At 39.5% G+C, this 15054-nt stretch overlaps 1 protein-coding gene across 1 annotated transcript in view; it reads left to right on the forward strand.

The window, feature by feature from the left end:
- Window positions 1–15054, forward strand: part of PLCL2 (phospholipase C like 2) — a 204567-nt gene that overhangs the window by 146155 nt on the left and 43358 nt on the right. Inside the window, exon 5 of the mRNA XM_053600157.1 lies at window positions 9351–9426. Within this exon, the coding sequence (XP_053456132.1) occupies window positions 9351–9426 (76 nt within the window). The remainder of the gene's footprint in view (window positions 1–9350; window positions 9427–15054) is intronic.

Here is a 15054-nt window from a genome sequence, read left to right on the forward strand (position 1 = left end):
GTTTTGAACGATGTGGTGGAAGGAGGTAGTCCTGACACTTTCCACTTTCAAAGCATTTATTTCTGATTTAACCCACCACAGGTAGGGTTAAATCACCACTGCTGTCACTCACTGATTCACAAATTGGATACAGTGATCCTGTTTTTATTCATCTTCCTTAATGGTAGCTCCCATTTATTTCAGTGTTTAAAATTAGAGTATTTTGGTCTTTAAAGTTTGGTGATGTTTTGGTGACCAGAAATATCCCACAGGAACTTAACTCTTGTTTATATCAATTAGCTCTGGTAAATGGGTTTCATTGTATGTTGTTTTGCTTAAAGTTGCAGTTTCCAAGAACCTACCAATGTTAAGGACTTACTGTACAGTATCCACACATACTCAACATCACCAGGTGACCAAATCCACAGTTCCCAATACTGTGGACTCTGGAGAGTTTCTCCTTCCAGAAACTCTCTCTTCCTATTTACAAATACTCAGTACCTTTGCTATTCCTTCCCTCCCACCTCTCCTGTATCTATAGTATGAGTTACTCTTCTCTGCTTATTAATTCTAATGATTAAGGAGCATCATTGTGATGCTCATTTATCTCTAAAATTCCTTCCTTGTAGATGTGGACGTTTTTCAGCTGAGATACTACCTATGCGCAGTATTCCAATTTTCCAATGCTGGAAGCAACAGAATTTCTGATTGCTGCTAGAGATGCTCACGAGACTTCCCTGCTGTAATCACCACCTCCATTCCATGAAGGCAGAAGTCCACATCCTAAATGAGTTAACAAATTGAAGGGCACAGTAAAGAGCTTTACAGCTGTTGAATTACACTTTTCATTTGTAAACTGTAAGGTGCTTACAACTGTAGCATGTCTTAGAATTTTCTTATCCCACCCAGTTTGCCGTCTTTCACTGTAGGCTCTTCCTTCCGAGCCCACAGCAAATCAGCCACTGAGCCCTACTCTGTCCTTCCCTATATGAGCCTTCATTTCATCCTTCCTTTCCAGCCCGCTCTGCCTCTCATGTTTCTGGTGTAGGAGGGCCCCCACCCCCACATGACTCCTGTTCCCTCTTTCTTGCTCCACACCCCCCATTTCTTCTCTCACAGTGATTCTCATTTATGGTGCTGCAATTTCCCTTTGATCACAGCACATTTCTCCTTAAAATCATCAAGGATTTATGATGAAACAAATTTAAACTTCACAGTGTAGAATTCTAAATCTTAATGCAGTTTAGTCCTCACTCCTTTTCTATCCACATTTCCCTGCAGTTCCTGTAACATGAATTGAAACACTTGGAGAACTTAACATTATTTTACATTCTGTTCTTCCCCACCACATCAGCAGTGGGATCCTGTGGGCAGTAGCACCTAAATGTGCTCCTCTGTTAGTAGTGAAGTACTGCTTTTTATCTGGAAAATCTTAGATTCTTCCTATAATTTTCTTTTATATGGTAATGCTTTTTCCTATAACTTCCATAGAGAAGAATGTGGAAATGAAGTTTTGTAAGGAAACCAGGACAAGTTACTCTGGAGACAATTTGTTTAGAAAGTGTTTTCATAGTGATCTTGCTGGAAGGGATGATAACCACGGCCCTTAATGACATGGCAAACCTCGGCCCCACCAGCTCTCTGCCCTCTCCTGCAGTGGGCTGCAGCTGCAGTCCTCCACCCCCGGAGGCTTAATTGGAGCACACACAGCTGGGCAAAGACCCCCACAGCAATAATCCTTTTTCTTTCAGTTTAAATGTACAACTTTTATAGTATGTTCAAAAACTATGTTGTATTTTCCAACAATAACTTTATAAAGGGTGCCTCTTCCATCAGTTGAGCTTTGTGACATTTTGCTGTACTTGGAAGCTCTAACTAAAGAAAAGTTTACCTCTAAATTTCAGTGCAGAAGCCGCAAATCCCCATGTTTTAGACTCAAACTAAATCCACACAGTTAACAATTATCATAAGGTCTTAGAAAGAAAGACTATATCGTTAACTAAGGGAGGTGTTTCTTTCAGGAGCATCAAAGCTTACAAATTCCCAAGGGGATTTCACTCTTACTTTCTGTCCCATTCATGGCTTTAGTGAACTGATTTGCTTTGTAGGCCTGTGCTGCATGAAGCTGACATTCCAGCAGCAATGTTGAGCTTTAGAGACTGTTTTAGTCTGTTTTTGCTGTATTAATGGAATACTACAGACTGGGTAATTTATAAAAACTGCAATTTATTTTCTCACGATTTTGGAGGCTAGGAAGTCCAAGGTCCAGGCACCTGCATTTGGTGAGGATCTGTCTTGCTATATCCTCACATGGTAGAAGGCAGGAGGGCAAGCTAGCTGAATGCTGTGAACCCTTTTTTTATAGAGAGGAGCTCTTGGGCCCTAATCACCTCTCAAAAGCCCTTCTTCTCAGTACCATCACATTGGCAATACCTGGATTTTGAAGGGGACAAATTTAAACCGTGGTAGAGACTGCCATTCAGATAAAGCCCAGCTTCAGATTGAATTAGTTCTTCTAAAGACCTAATTTTTCATTCATCTTTACTGTTTGGTTAGTTATCCCTGGAGTCTTGAGAGGTAAGTCCTGCTTTGGTGCAGGCCTCCCAAGGTCATTGGTCACTAAGTTCGTCTCAAGGTAGCCTTAGCACCCCCTTGGCTGGGGGTGACAGTCAGATGCATTCCATCATTTTCCTAAGTCCATTGTCATGTTTAAGAATGATCTTTAAATTTGAGTTTAGGAAGGTACTTACCAGTTATGTGTCAAGTGATCACAGAATCCATGTAAGAAAACAAGCCATTTTGCTTTCTAGCCGTCCTCTCTTACAACTAGAAAGTCAGATAAGTCCTAATTAGAAACAGCTACAGCAGAAGCAGCAGAAGCCACATCAGTGTGTGAAGTATGGGGACAAGCGAGGAAGGAGGTAAGAGGTGGGGATTTTTTCTCTAAGACGGAGGTTCAAGACAAGATGAAGGAAGCATAATCCTAAGAATCAGAAGATGTTATTACTGAAACTTCTTTCACCCAAAGACTTAAAATTATTGGCATACTACTTTATAATTATTAACAAAATCTGTGTTCTTAAGATGAAAGGAGATTTAGTGAATTATCCAAAATCAGACATAAACTTCTTGTATAAGAAGACTTGCTTATTCTGAAAACAGAATTTTCCTAGCTGATAAGCAAGTTTCAACACAAATGTGAAGGAGCAGTCTGTAGACATTCAGTGGTATATAACGTATTAATAGTCTTTCTCATAGCCACATCTATAAAAAAAGATGTTTACACTATCATGGGGTAGCACTGTTATGAAAGGGACTTCTGTTTCCTTTACAACTTAATAAAATATAAATTTTAATTTTTACTTTGCCTTTAGTTGAAACTTTGCTTTTCATCTACTTGAGTCCTGTATTAAAATCTCGTATTAGAGTTCATCAAATTTATGAAATGGGTTTCTGTGCTATGATAAATCCATAGGTTTTCTGAATGCATTATTTCCAGAAATTGAAGAGACATTATCACCAGGTCACAAGGATAAAATCCATTAGCAACAGCTATATAAAAGCATCTTGCAACGAATAAGCAATATAAGCATCCACGTGGTGAGGCACTCGGGCTGGCGGCACTCCAGCTGGCGGCAGGGTCTGCTGTGCCAAGACTCACACCTGTAGCTTAAAGGGCAATGGTGAGATTCAGGCACTTGTTGTAATGGCCATAATGCTCATAAAAACAACCATTCTACTTGGCCTTGTACTCTGACACATTAGTGTAATTGAGAGAGAGAAAACAAGATAACTTAAAGTAGGTTTTTTTTCCTTTAATATGACTCCCTACACATCTGCTTTTGTCTAATCTGAGGTGCTTCTGCTAGTAGTTTCACATTAAATAGAAATGATTTGTTTTATAATAATAAATTATTCCCTTCTCTCCACATCCATGCCAGCATCTGCAGCTTTGAGACTTTATGATGAGGACTATTCTCACTGGGGTTAGGTGCTATCTCAGGGAACACTTTGGTGGGACTGCGCACTAATACAACCTTTTTGGAAGGAAGTAAGGAGAATCGTCAAAGAACTCAAATTAGACCTCCCATTGGATCCTGCGATCCCATTACTAGGCATCTACCCAGAAGGAAAAAAATCCTTTTATCATAAGGACATTTACAACAGACTGTTTCTCTCAGCTCAATTTATGATCGCCCATATGTGGAAACAACCTAAATGCCCACCAAGCCAGGAATGGACTAACAAGCTGTGGTATATGTATATATGGAATACTGACATCTTTTGTATTAACCTGGATGGAGGAAGAACACATTCTTCTTAGTAAAGCATTACAAGAATGGAGAAGGAAGAATCCAATGTACTCAATTCTAATATGAAGACAGTAGATGTTCTAACACAAGGGGTGGTGTAGGGGAAGGAGGGATCAGGGAGAGGGGAGGAGAGAGAGGGATGGGGGATCACGGTGTATGGAGCACCTCTTGGGGGCAGGACACAATTACAAGAAGGACTTTACCTAATAACTGCAATCAGTGTAACCTAATTCTTTGTACCCTCAACGAATCCCAAACAATAAAAAAAAAATGAATTGTTAAATAGAGCCAAGCAATTTGTTTATTATTGTCATTTTAAAAAAGGTTTTCTCAAAGTGCTTTATAGAAACGTTATTTCAAAAACAACTTTGGGTCAGTGTCAGCAGTTGAGATGATAGTACCATATTGGGCGTAGTACCTTTCAAGAGTGAGAACCTGTCCTCTTCTTTTACACACCTTTCTGGTTGGAATCCCTTTTCCTCGTTACTTACGACGCAGCTGCTACTCACATGTCAAGACCTATCAAGCAAAAACATCAAGGTCAAGTGGAATCTAATTATCTTATCAATTAAAGCCCCTTCTCTGTAATAACATACGGCCTTGGGAGGGTTGCTTACTTCTCAGGCGGGTCTTCAGAGTTCACATCTATAAAACTAACATCATAAATACCCACCTCACATGGATAAAGTGAGCTCTAAATGAAATAGAAAGTACTGAGTACATACCAGATACAGAGGAGGTGCTGAATTACTTTCATCCAAACATTCAACCAGTGTTTGTTCTATTTATAATCACAGCTTGTTATAAAATAGCAGACCTAGACAGAAATGGCTTTTACTAAATCAGCTGGCGCCCCCAGGTAACTCCTGCTGCATTTTCAGCGACATTATGCCACATCCCATAATTGTCCACTGAACAAGAGGAAGATTTGAGTCAGCTGTGTAGGTGGCAGGATGACCCATCACCTAGCACCTAGGTCTGCTAGACTCTTCATCTGGTGCTATTAGGGTCCTCGAACTACTACGGCCCACGGGCCACATGAGGAGGTGTGATTTTATTTGTTCCTGTTTTGTTTTTTTACTTCAAAATAAGATATGTGCAGTGTGCATAGGAATTTGTTCATAGTTTTTTTGTTTTTTTTTTTTAAACTATAGTCCAGCCTTCCAACGGTCTGAGGGACAGTGAATTGGCCCCCTGTTTAAAAAGTTTGAGGACCCCTCTTCACCTAGACTCTTCACCTGAAGCCTACAGTTCTGTCAGCTTCCTTAGGAGGGCCTGGCAGGGCTTTCACACTTTTGCAGTGCTGCAAGTGTAGTAGAGTAATAAACTCATGTTAAGGACAAGAACTATAAACTGTTTACCATATATTAATTTTAAAATGTACCTCTTTCATGTTTACATGGATGGAGCTGAAACATCTTCTTCTTAGTAAAGTATCTCAAGAATGGAAGAAAAAGTATCCAATGTACTCAGCCCTACTATGAAACTAATTTATGGCTTTCACATGAAAGCTATAACCCAGTTATAACCCAAGAATAGGGGGAAGGGAGAAAGGGAGGGGAGGGAAGGGGAGGATGGGCGGCTGGAGTGTGATTGGTGGGATTACACTTGCAGTGCATCTTACACGGGTATATGTGAAACTTAGTAAATGTAGAATGTAAATGTCTTAACACAATAACTAAGAAAATGCCAGGAAGGCTATGTTAACCAGTGTGATGGAAATGTGTCAAATGGTCTATAAAACCAGTGTATGGTGCCCCATGATCGCATTAATGTACACAGCTATGATTTAATAAAAAAATAACAATTAAAAAATAAATAAATAAATAAAATGTACCCTGAAACTATAAAAAGATACAAACTGGCAGTTCCTCCTTCCAGAGAAGTGGTGGGAACATTTAGTAACAGGTGTGACAAAGTGAATCATCTTGGCAAAGATCTGGATGTGTTTTCTTCTGCCTTGTGTATACTGTGCTGTTTACTGTGTTCCTACCTTCCCCTGGGCTGGTTCCCCCTGGAATTCCCCTCTAATACAGGCTGCAAATGCCTGCTGCTGTTTACTTCCAGGCCTGAGAAGAATGGCGTCTCAGTACACTTGTGCTCTCCATCCTGGTGTATTAATCACCTTCATGTTCATATACTGCTCATGGCGTGCTCATTATCAGGAGAGGAACTTCCTGTATTGAAATCTAAGCCACAAATGGATCCTTCTGTGGGCAGCAGTTTAGATGCCATTACACCACAAGTACCTCACCATAAACTATCCCACCGAAGGGTCATGGCTCAGGAGTGTTTAACTTCATCACACCCAGTAGCTCACAGGCTACAATACCATTGCCACATTTTATTTTAGTTATTGTTTGTGCGTGTCTTTTTTTTTTTTTGAGACAGAGTGTCACTCTGTCACCTTGCCTTGGTGCCTTGGCATCCTAGCTTGCAGCAGCCTCAAACTCTTGGGCATAAGCGATCTTTTAGCCTCAGCCTCCTAAATAGCTGGGTCTACAGACATGTGCCACTTCACCTGGCTAGTTTTTCCATTTTAGTAGAGACAGGGTCTTGCTCAGGCTGGTCTTGGACTCCTGAGCTCAAGGGATCCGCCTGCCTGGGCCTCCCAGAGTGCTAGGGTTACAGACATGAGCCACCATGCCCAGTTCAGAGTTAGCAACTATTCTTTATTCATCCTTAGCACTTAGCTCAGGGTCCCACAAATGGAGGGCCTCAGTAAATGATTGCCCCAAGAATAAAGGAGTGATCCTCCCAGTATACAGAGCACAGAAGGCAGGTGAGTGAGGGTCACTCCAGACCCTTAAGATGCATGTGCATTTTTTTAAGCATTGCATATATTTTACAGCTGAAAGATGCTTAATTATTTAACCTTTGGTGATACTTAAAGTTGAATTTGGTCCTAAGAATAATAATGCAATTTGTTGTTTCTCTGAGCTTCTTCACACCAGGCTTTCCAAGTAAAACTAAAATTAGTAATGAGTATGGGAAACATTGCCAGTGAACATATGAAAGGAAGGCACGTAGCTAATTTTGGGCTACCAGAAAACGCTTTGCCAGGCCTCCTGGAAAAATGGGGCATCAACCGTGACAGCTACCACTCGCCAGTGTCTTCATTATGCCAGTCGCTCCACACGCGTCCTTTCATTTAATCCTCACATTATGAGGTGTTACATCTTTAATAAGCTCATTTTACAGGTGGAAAACTATGGTTATGAGGTTAAATATCTTGTTCTGGATGACAAAGCCAATAACTAGCAGAACCAGGATTGCAACTGTATAACCTGTGCTCTCTCTGCCCTACGCCGTCCCTGCTATGAATCTGACCACTTTGCCTGTGTGTGTGAGGCTGTGCTTCATGTTGCTGGTTGGGTGTCCCCCATTCCTTCCCTTACTGCCCCTGTCTTGCTCGTTCAGTCATGACCAGGTTTGTTTCATTGCTTCTTGGCTTTATGTTTTTTTTTTCTTTTTCCTGTTTGAATGATGGAGGCACAGTTGGCCAGCTCTTTGATACTAAGCTGTGACAACTACCATCCTTGCTTGAAGAAGTCCTTGCTTGTTCATATCTCTCATCTGGCTTGACATCAAAGCTGAGAAAGGTTACTGATGACGGTTTGAACCTTTTCAGTATGCAAATTATATAATGGTACAAATGACTTTACATCAGTATAATAGAGTTCTTAACTATTCATTTTTATCACTGCCTGTTCAATATGTCAAGCTGTAAAATAGAATATTTTAATTTACAGGAATGACTCAGATCTTGAAAGCTGAATTTGGAAATACTGCGTTCCAAAGTGCAGGCTTTGCCACTGTGCTGTGGGCTTTTTGACAACAGGGGCTCTATCCTGTAGATCGTGTATTCCATTTTCTACCCAGGGGCTGTCTGCTGTAGACCCTCCATGAATAATGAAGACATATAATGAAGACATTAAAAAATGCCTACTTTGAACTTTAAGCTTTTGATGTTTATTATGCTTTTTTGCAAACCATGGAAGTTGATAAGTACTAGTATTGACTGACTTTAAGAATCTAGTGTATTTCTAAAGAGGCATTTTGATTATATTTTAGTTTAAATAAATATAAATTATCCAAATATGGTGTTCTTTGAGCCATATAAACAATCCAATCTATATTTAGTGTTATCATAAAATAGTTACTGTGGCAGTTAGTGATCAGTACTGTAAAGAAGAAAAAGATTGGAAGAAATGTTATTTAAAATAAGATGGTCATGGAAAATAGGTGAGTAATATTATAATGCAAAATAGTTGGACTTTTAAGTACAAAAATTTAGGATTTATACTAAGACAAGTTTATAATTGTACCCATGCGAGCCTTGAGAGTTGAATCTGGCTATCTGTTTTCATAGTGATAACTACAGCCAACATAATTACCTCAGGTGGATCTTTTTCTAACTTTTAGGTAAGTAAAGTAATTGATCAGCTGTGCCCTGATTCTTCAAACTTGGGCTCTTAAAACATGCATATACAATTTAACAAGAAATCAAACCAGAACATTATAAAAACCATTGATAGGAACATAAAAATACTAGTTTGAGAGGTATCATTTGTAATGAATGACATCAAATAAATGCTATTTTTTTATTCTCATATGTTTTTAAACTGGTTTTTAGATGAAGACATCTTGGCTGAAATGGGAGGTGTGCATAGGTATTGAAGCTTTCTATAAGATGAAGTTGAAGATTTTGTTAAAGTAGATAATGTTAAGTATAATTTAAAACTCAGATTAGCTATGCACACATATTTATTTGTAGCTCTTCGCACTGAAATGAATTCATTATTGGCTCAAGGTTCAAGTTCAGTGTTGTACTAAACTAACCACACTTGCAACATAATATTATTTGCATCTTGCATACACTTTCATGTTTGGATGCATGATTTTATCATTTTTCACATACTCACTTGAACTTGAGCTGTAGAAAGTCATATAAAAAGCATCTTGCCTCATCATACCAGCCTGTTTTTAGGAGTGTGCGTGAGTGCTGAAGGGTCTGGTTGTGAGGTGTAATCTCATGTCTGTTTGTTCCTTTTGCAGATGATTCAGTCCCTCAAGGCATTGATAGAAAATGCAGATGCTGTGTATGAAAAAATCGTATATTGTCAGAAGGCAGGTAAGTGAAAGTTTGTTTCCTTTCTTTAAAATAAAATTACTGACATCATATATTCTGCTCCAAAACTGTTTCATCTTTTTAATGCTTTATCAAGAAAATCAAACATGAAGATCATTTTGAAAGGAAAATACTAATTCAGTGGTTCTTACCTCTGGATAGCAAAGTCACCTGGAAGGAGCTTTCAAAATACATCAACTTTGGTCTGGGGTGTGGGCTGTGGGCTGTGGGCTGGGGCCTGGGAATTAATAGATTAAAAATTCTCAGGTGTTTCTAGTTACAGCTCTGCACTAATCTTCTCTTCACTGTTACTGTATCGCCAAACCTCCTGCCAGTCACCCATGACCTTGATACACAGTGGAACAGGTGGGGCTTGAGCAGCAGGACAATAGAGTCTTAGAAAGGAAAATGGGTGCCAGTTACAACCTTGTGATGCTTTTTAATGTACTGGCATTTTCAAGTGCTGAAAAATTTATTAATTTAACATCCAAATGTTATACTAAGTTACAAAATTATACTCACATAAATAGCCATCTAGTTAATTTCATCTATGGTAAAACCAAATATTCTGCATTGTAATAAAAATACACGGAATGGAGTTCTTTTAATTTTCTAATTTTTTTGAGTGTCAGTTTGGAAGATTTTAATATGGAGAATATTTGTAAGTCATAAATAAGAATATCTGTCCTTCCCGTCTAAGGTGTTTTGGTTCTTGTTCTTTAAAATTAAGAGACTGTAACTATGGTTTACCTTGCAAAAGTTTACCTTCTCAGGAATGAACTTATTTAAAGTAGATTAAAGATAAGTATATGTCAGTTATGTGGCAGTTTTTTAGTATTTATTGAAGGAAAATATTCACTGATCAACAAACTCCAAGATCCTCATCTTGTCTGCAAAATATTGTTAGCAATGTAATCTTTCTACCACTAGTCCTTTCCAGGCAAAATCTCTCTACAATTTACAACTAAAACAAGTTCTTCACAGTTTTTTATCACGTTAGTACCCTACACAAAATCCATTAGCTTACCAAGGTCTCTCATCAAATCTAAGTCCCTTCCTAACTTCACTAGGAGGAATGAAGTTGGCAGCCCCACCATTTTGCCAGTGTTATATACAATTCAGTTACCAAAGTATCTATTCATTCATTAGTAATGTATTAAGGTATTTAGTAGTTTCTCCATGCCAGAATATGCAAAAATAATGACTGGTTGCCTTCTAGAACCTTCTCATTGAACAGGAGATATGACAGTAAACACAAATATAGTGAGGACTTACTGTGTGTTACTTAGGAACCTCAACTCCGTTGGTGAGACAGTAGGGAGACAATAGGAGAGAGACTTAAATATTATGAACATGTAAGGTAAAGGCTGCAGCAGCTGTGTGTAGAGGATTTTTGAGGGCACAGCCTGCTTGGGAGGTGATGGCAATAGCTGAGGAAAATGCTTCTGGGAGCAGTGGGAAAGGAAGGGAAGTGGGGTGAGTCAGGGGGTGCCCTTCCCCATTCCCTGTATGTTTCTACTTAATCAGATTTTCACGTCATCCATCTAGTAAGACCTCTCTCCATCCTCTCTGCCAGTCTATCCATTTCGTCTTTTTAAATTCTCAACAGTTTTCCAGGAAACCTTTCATGATTCCAGGATTTATGTTACCTAAACCATTCTGTTCAGCCCTTAAAACCATTTATTAGCTTCCGTTGGTAGGGCTTCTTCAGTTATTGTATATTTTATTAAGATATTTCATCTTCTAAACAGGATAATAACCTCCTATAGTACTGAGATTGTATATTAAGTTACTTGCTGTATTTTACCCATGACATCTGTTCTATCAGGCTGAGCAGAGTAGTCGTTCAAATAATAACTGATTAAATGTGATTTGAGTTTAATTATTTGATTCCATTAAATGCTTGTATTGCTGTGAAAATTGTGGACATTGTAGAATTTGAAAAAAGAACTGTTTATCAGAAGAAAAGGACTATTTATAATTCAACAATTTTAGTTATTATCAATTCTTTGCAAGTTCATTAGTTTATGCAGCTTGGTAATTTCTAATATCACGTGGCTTTATGTTCATCTCTTTGATTTCTTTGGGGGTAAGGGATATGGTTTGTACTTAAAATCTAAAGAGTCTTGTTTATTAGAGATTTTGCTTAGGGCAGGGGAGAATAACCACTGCTTATGGTTTAAGTTGCTCTGGGTTTAAAGATCTTAAGAAGCATGTAAAGATTATCTTTTGGTTTCACAGTTTCTGCTGAACGCCTACACAGCCCTCTGTTATCCCAAGTGCTTATTTTAGAGTCCTTTGATCTTTTGTTTCTCATGTTTATAGTTATTGTAAGGATGTATAGTTATTAGTCATATGAAGAATTGCTAATTTGTATTGGGCTGAAAAGATATTTGCATAAGATTTTTTACTTTTGATAAGGAGTTGTTAGCTGCTTGCAGAACTTTAATCTTGCCAAGGAAAATACAGGTCACCCAAGTGCTACAAGGGGAGATTATTTTAGAAGTACTTTATATTTTAAAAACACAAATGTATCTTTTCATTAGTTAAAACTGCACTTAAATAATTAAATGGAAATAAGGAGTGAAACACTCCCTCCCAATCACATGTTTGAAAGTGCACCCATTTTGGACAGTTTCAGATTCCTGGCAGTGTAAATGACTTTTTTAGAGAGGGGTCCATGTATGCTGATGTCACTATTGGGAAGAGGGAGTGGGCAGGAGATGAATGCTGAGAAGTAAAGACCTTCAACCAACATAGGCTGGGAACTTGCAGGCCCCAGTAGGCAGATGACTCAAAGGGACCCTGGAAAGGCAGAGGAACAACTCAGTGGCGAGCAGTTGAGGCAGCCTGCCTGTGTAGTCCACTCTGTTAAGAAGAGTATGTGGTAGCACACAGAGTTGGGGTCTGGGGGTAAAGGAAATTTTAATAAGAAAACCATGTTTCTAGGAATATAAAAGATACAATGAAGAGGAAGACATTGAAAGATGAGAAAGAGATTCAGGATGGAAGATTGGATGAGGGCGGGAATGAAGTACAATTGTGAGAAACACTTGACCTTAGAAAGGGGAAGGACCCCTTCTCTTCAAAGATAATACAAAAAGCTGTGACATTTAGAAAAGTTCTGAGAGGAGTGTTTGCCATTGAGGAGATGGACAGGGAATTATGCCATAGAACACAGCTTCAGGGATGAGGGAGTAAAAGAGGATTCCAGGGAGGGCAAAGGTCAGCAGTGCCCGTCAACGGGACCAGTGAATCATGCAGGAGTGATAGGGGACGAGTGGGTCTGGGCTGCCATGTGAGTGAGAAGTGACATGGCCCAGGTGCATGCACACACACACATTCTCGAGTTGGAGGCTGGAAAGGGACACGTACAGGGGCAGAGCATGTTCAGCTGCAGAGCGAGAAGCATAAAAGAACTTTAAAAACTTACAAAAACTTATAAAAACTGATTTTAAAAATTTGCCCAATTCTTTCAGGGGAGAAGTGTTTTCCACTTTCTAATATCTCTTTCTGGCGGCAACCATAGCTGAGTGGGGAGAGCGCTGGCCACATATACCAAGGCTGGCGGGTTCAAACCCCAGCCGGGCCTGCTAAAACAATGAAAACTGCAACAACAACAAAAATAGCCAGATGTTGTGGTGGGTGCCTGTAGTTCCAGCTACTTGGGAGGCTGAGGCAAGAGAATCGCTTTAGCCCAGGGGTTTGAGGTTGCTGTGAGCTGTGATGCCACAGCACTCTACCCAAGGTGACAGCTTGAGACTCTCTCAAAGAAACAAAAAATAATAATGTCTCTTTTCTTTCTCTCTTTCAGTGGGCAAAACTGTAGCTAATCTTTGGGTTATAACTTCTTTTCTAGTCAGTGAATTGATCTGCTTCATAAAGGATAGGAAAGTGATCTAGAAAGAAAATCCCAACTACTTTGCTTCAGTGAGCTGGATGTTTTTATCGGGTGATTTTAAGTGGAAAATAAATTGTTCTCTGGAGGAGAAAAAAAGAAATCAATGACATCTTTTCTGTTAAAAATGGTGAATTAACACATGCATTGAATCATTACTTCCTTCTAAACCTCATTAAAATGACACTAAGGGGTATTTTTAAAGGCATAAATCCATAAGGACAAAGAAAATGGGAGCAACAAAATTCTGCAAACTGAAAAACAGCTGAACAAGTGATAATTGGCTTAGCTGCCCACTCAATGAAGCTGAATCTGGAGCTGGCAGTAGGGGGGCCTGACAAGCCACCTGACTCACACGGCAGGCCACCAACTCAGAACTGATCTGGTGTCACCAAGTTCCTCTGGAAGTTCGGGTAAAGCCAGGGATAAAAGAACTGTCTGAAACCTGGATTAAGAAGCAATTAGATCCCTGTGTCCTGACAATGTGGAGATTAAAAATAGCAAAATTCTCATTTTTCGTCTGAGGAATTTAATCTGTATGTTTGAAAAAACATTCTAACTGAACAGTATAAGCATGTTACCTAAAAATATGGACATAAACAGTAAAGAAAAAAATCAGCTGAAAGTGTTGAATATGACTGCTTCTGGGGAAGGGGAATTGTAGGCAATTGTTTGGCTCTTTATGTGCATGCATAATTCTGATAAAAGTTAATTTAAAGGAAAAAAGAAGGAAGGAATCAGGGACAGAACTGAGCATGTTCACAACAAGGTGGTCCACACTGTGCTTGAGGTCAGTGTAGCTGCAGAGGACCCCTGCCAGCTGCCCTGCTTCGTAGGCACGCCCAGAGTGGAGAAGATGCTTGCATGCCTGGTTAGGTGAGCCTGGTTCCTCTTCTGGCAGGAGAATAGCTTCTGTGCTCTTTCAGAATGAGTGTTAGGAGGGAGGATCAAGCTTTGAATCAAAGAAAACCCAGCTAACTCCAGACCTCTGTAAATAGAAGCTTCTTTGCTAAATGCTCTAAAGGATTCTCATGCATGGCCAGGTTTACAACATCACAGTACAGAAAAATACAAGGTAACTTTCCAATAATGGAAGTTTTAATTACCCTTCATGTTAGTCATTTTAAAGGGAAATCTTCTGTAACAATCTTGAATCTCAGGTTATAACTGGGTTATAGCTTTCATGTGAAAGCCATAAATTAGTTTCATAGTAGGGCTGAGTACGTTGGATACTTTTTAGGGGTGAGGGGAGGGTGGGGGGAGGATGGGCAGAGGGAGAGTGATTGGTGGGATTACACCTGCGGTGCATCTTACAAGGGTACATGTGAAACTTAGTAAATGTAGACTATAAATGTCTTAACACAGTAACTAAGAAAATGCCAGGAAGGCTATGTTAACCAGTGTGACGAAAATGTGTCAAACTGTATAAAACCAGTGTTTGGTGCCCCATGATCACATTAATGTACACAGCTATGATTTAATAATAAAAAAATTAACAAAACCAATCTTGAATCTCCCTGCTTTCTTAAATTTGGATTGCCAAAAATAATTTGAACTTTAGTTTTGGTGACTCAGGGGCCGCTTGAGATGCTGTGGGTCAGTGCAGTGATCTCCCAGGAAATTAGCGTAGAGGCCCCTTGTCGTGTGCCCTCCACAGCCCGCCTGCTCCGCCTGCTCAGGTCCAGCCCTAGCGTCAGTTCAGCTCTTACTTCCTGCTGCTAATGTGTACTCTG

Source organism: Nycticebus coucang, chromosome 8 (assembly GCF_027406575.1).
Source record: "Nycticebus coucang isolate mNycCou1 chromosome 8, mNycCou1.pri, whole genome shotgun sequence".
NCBI lineage: Eukaryota > Metazoa > Chordata > Mammalia > Primates > Lorisidae > Nycticebus > Nycticebus coucang.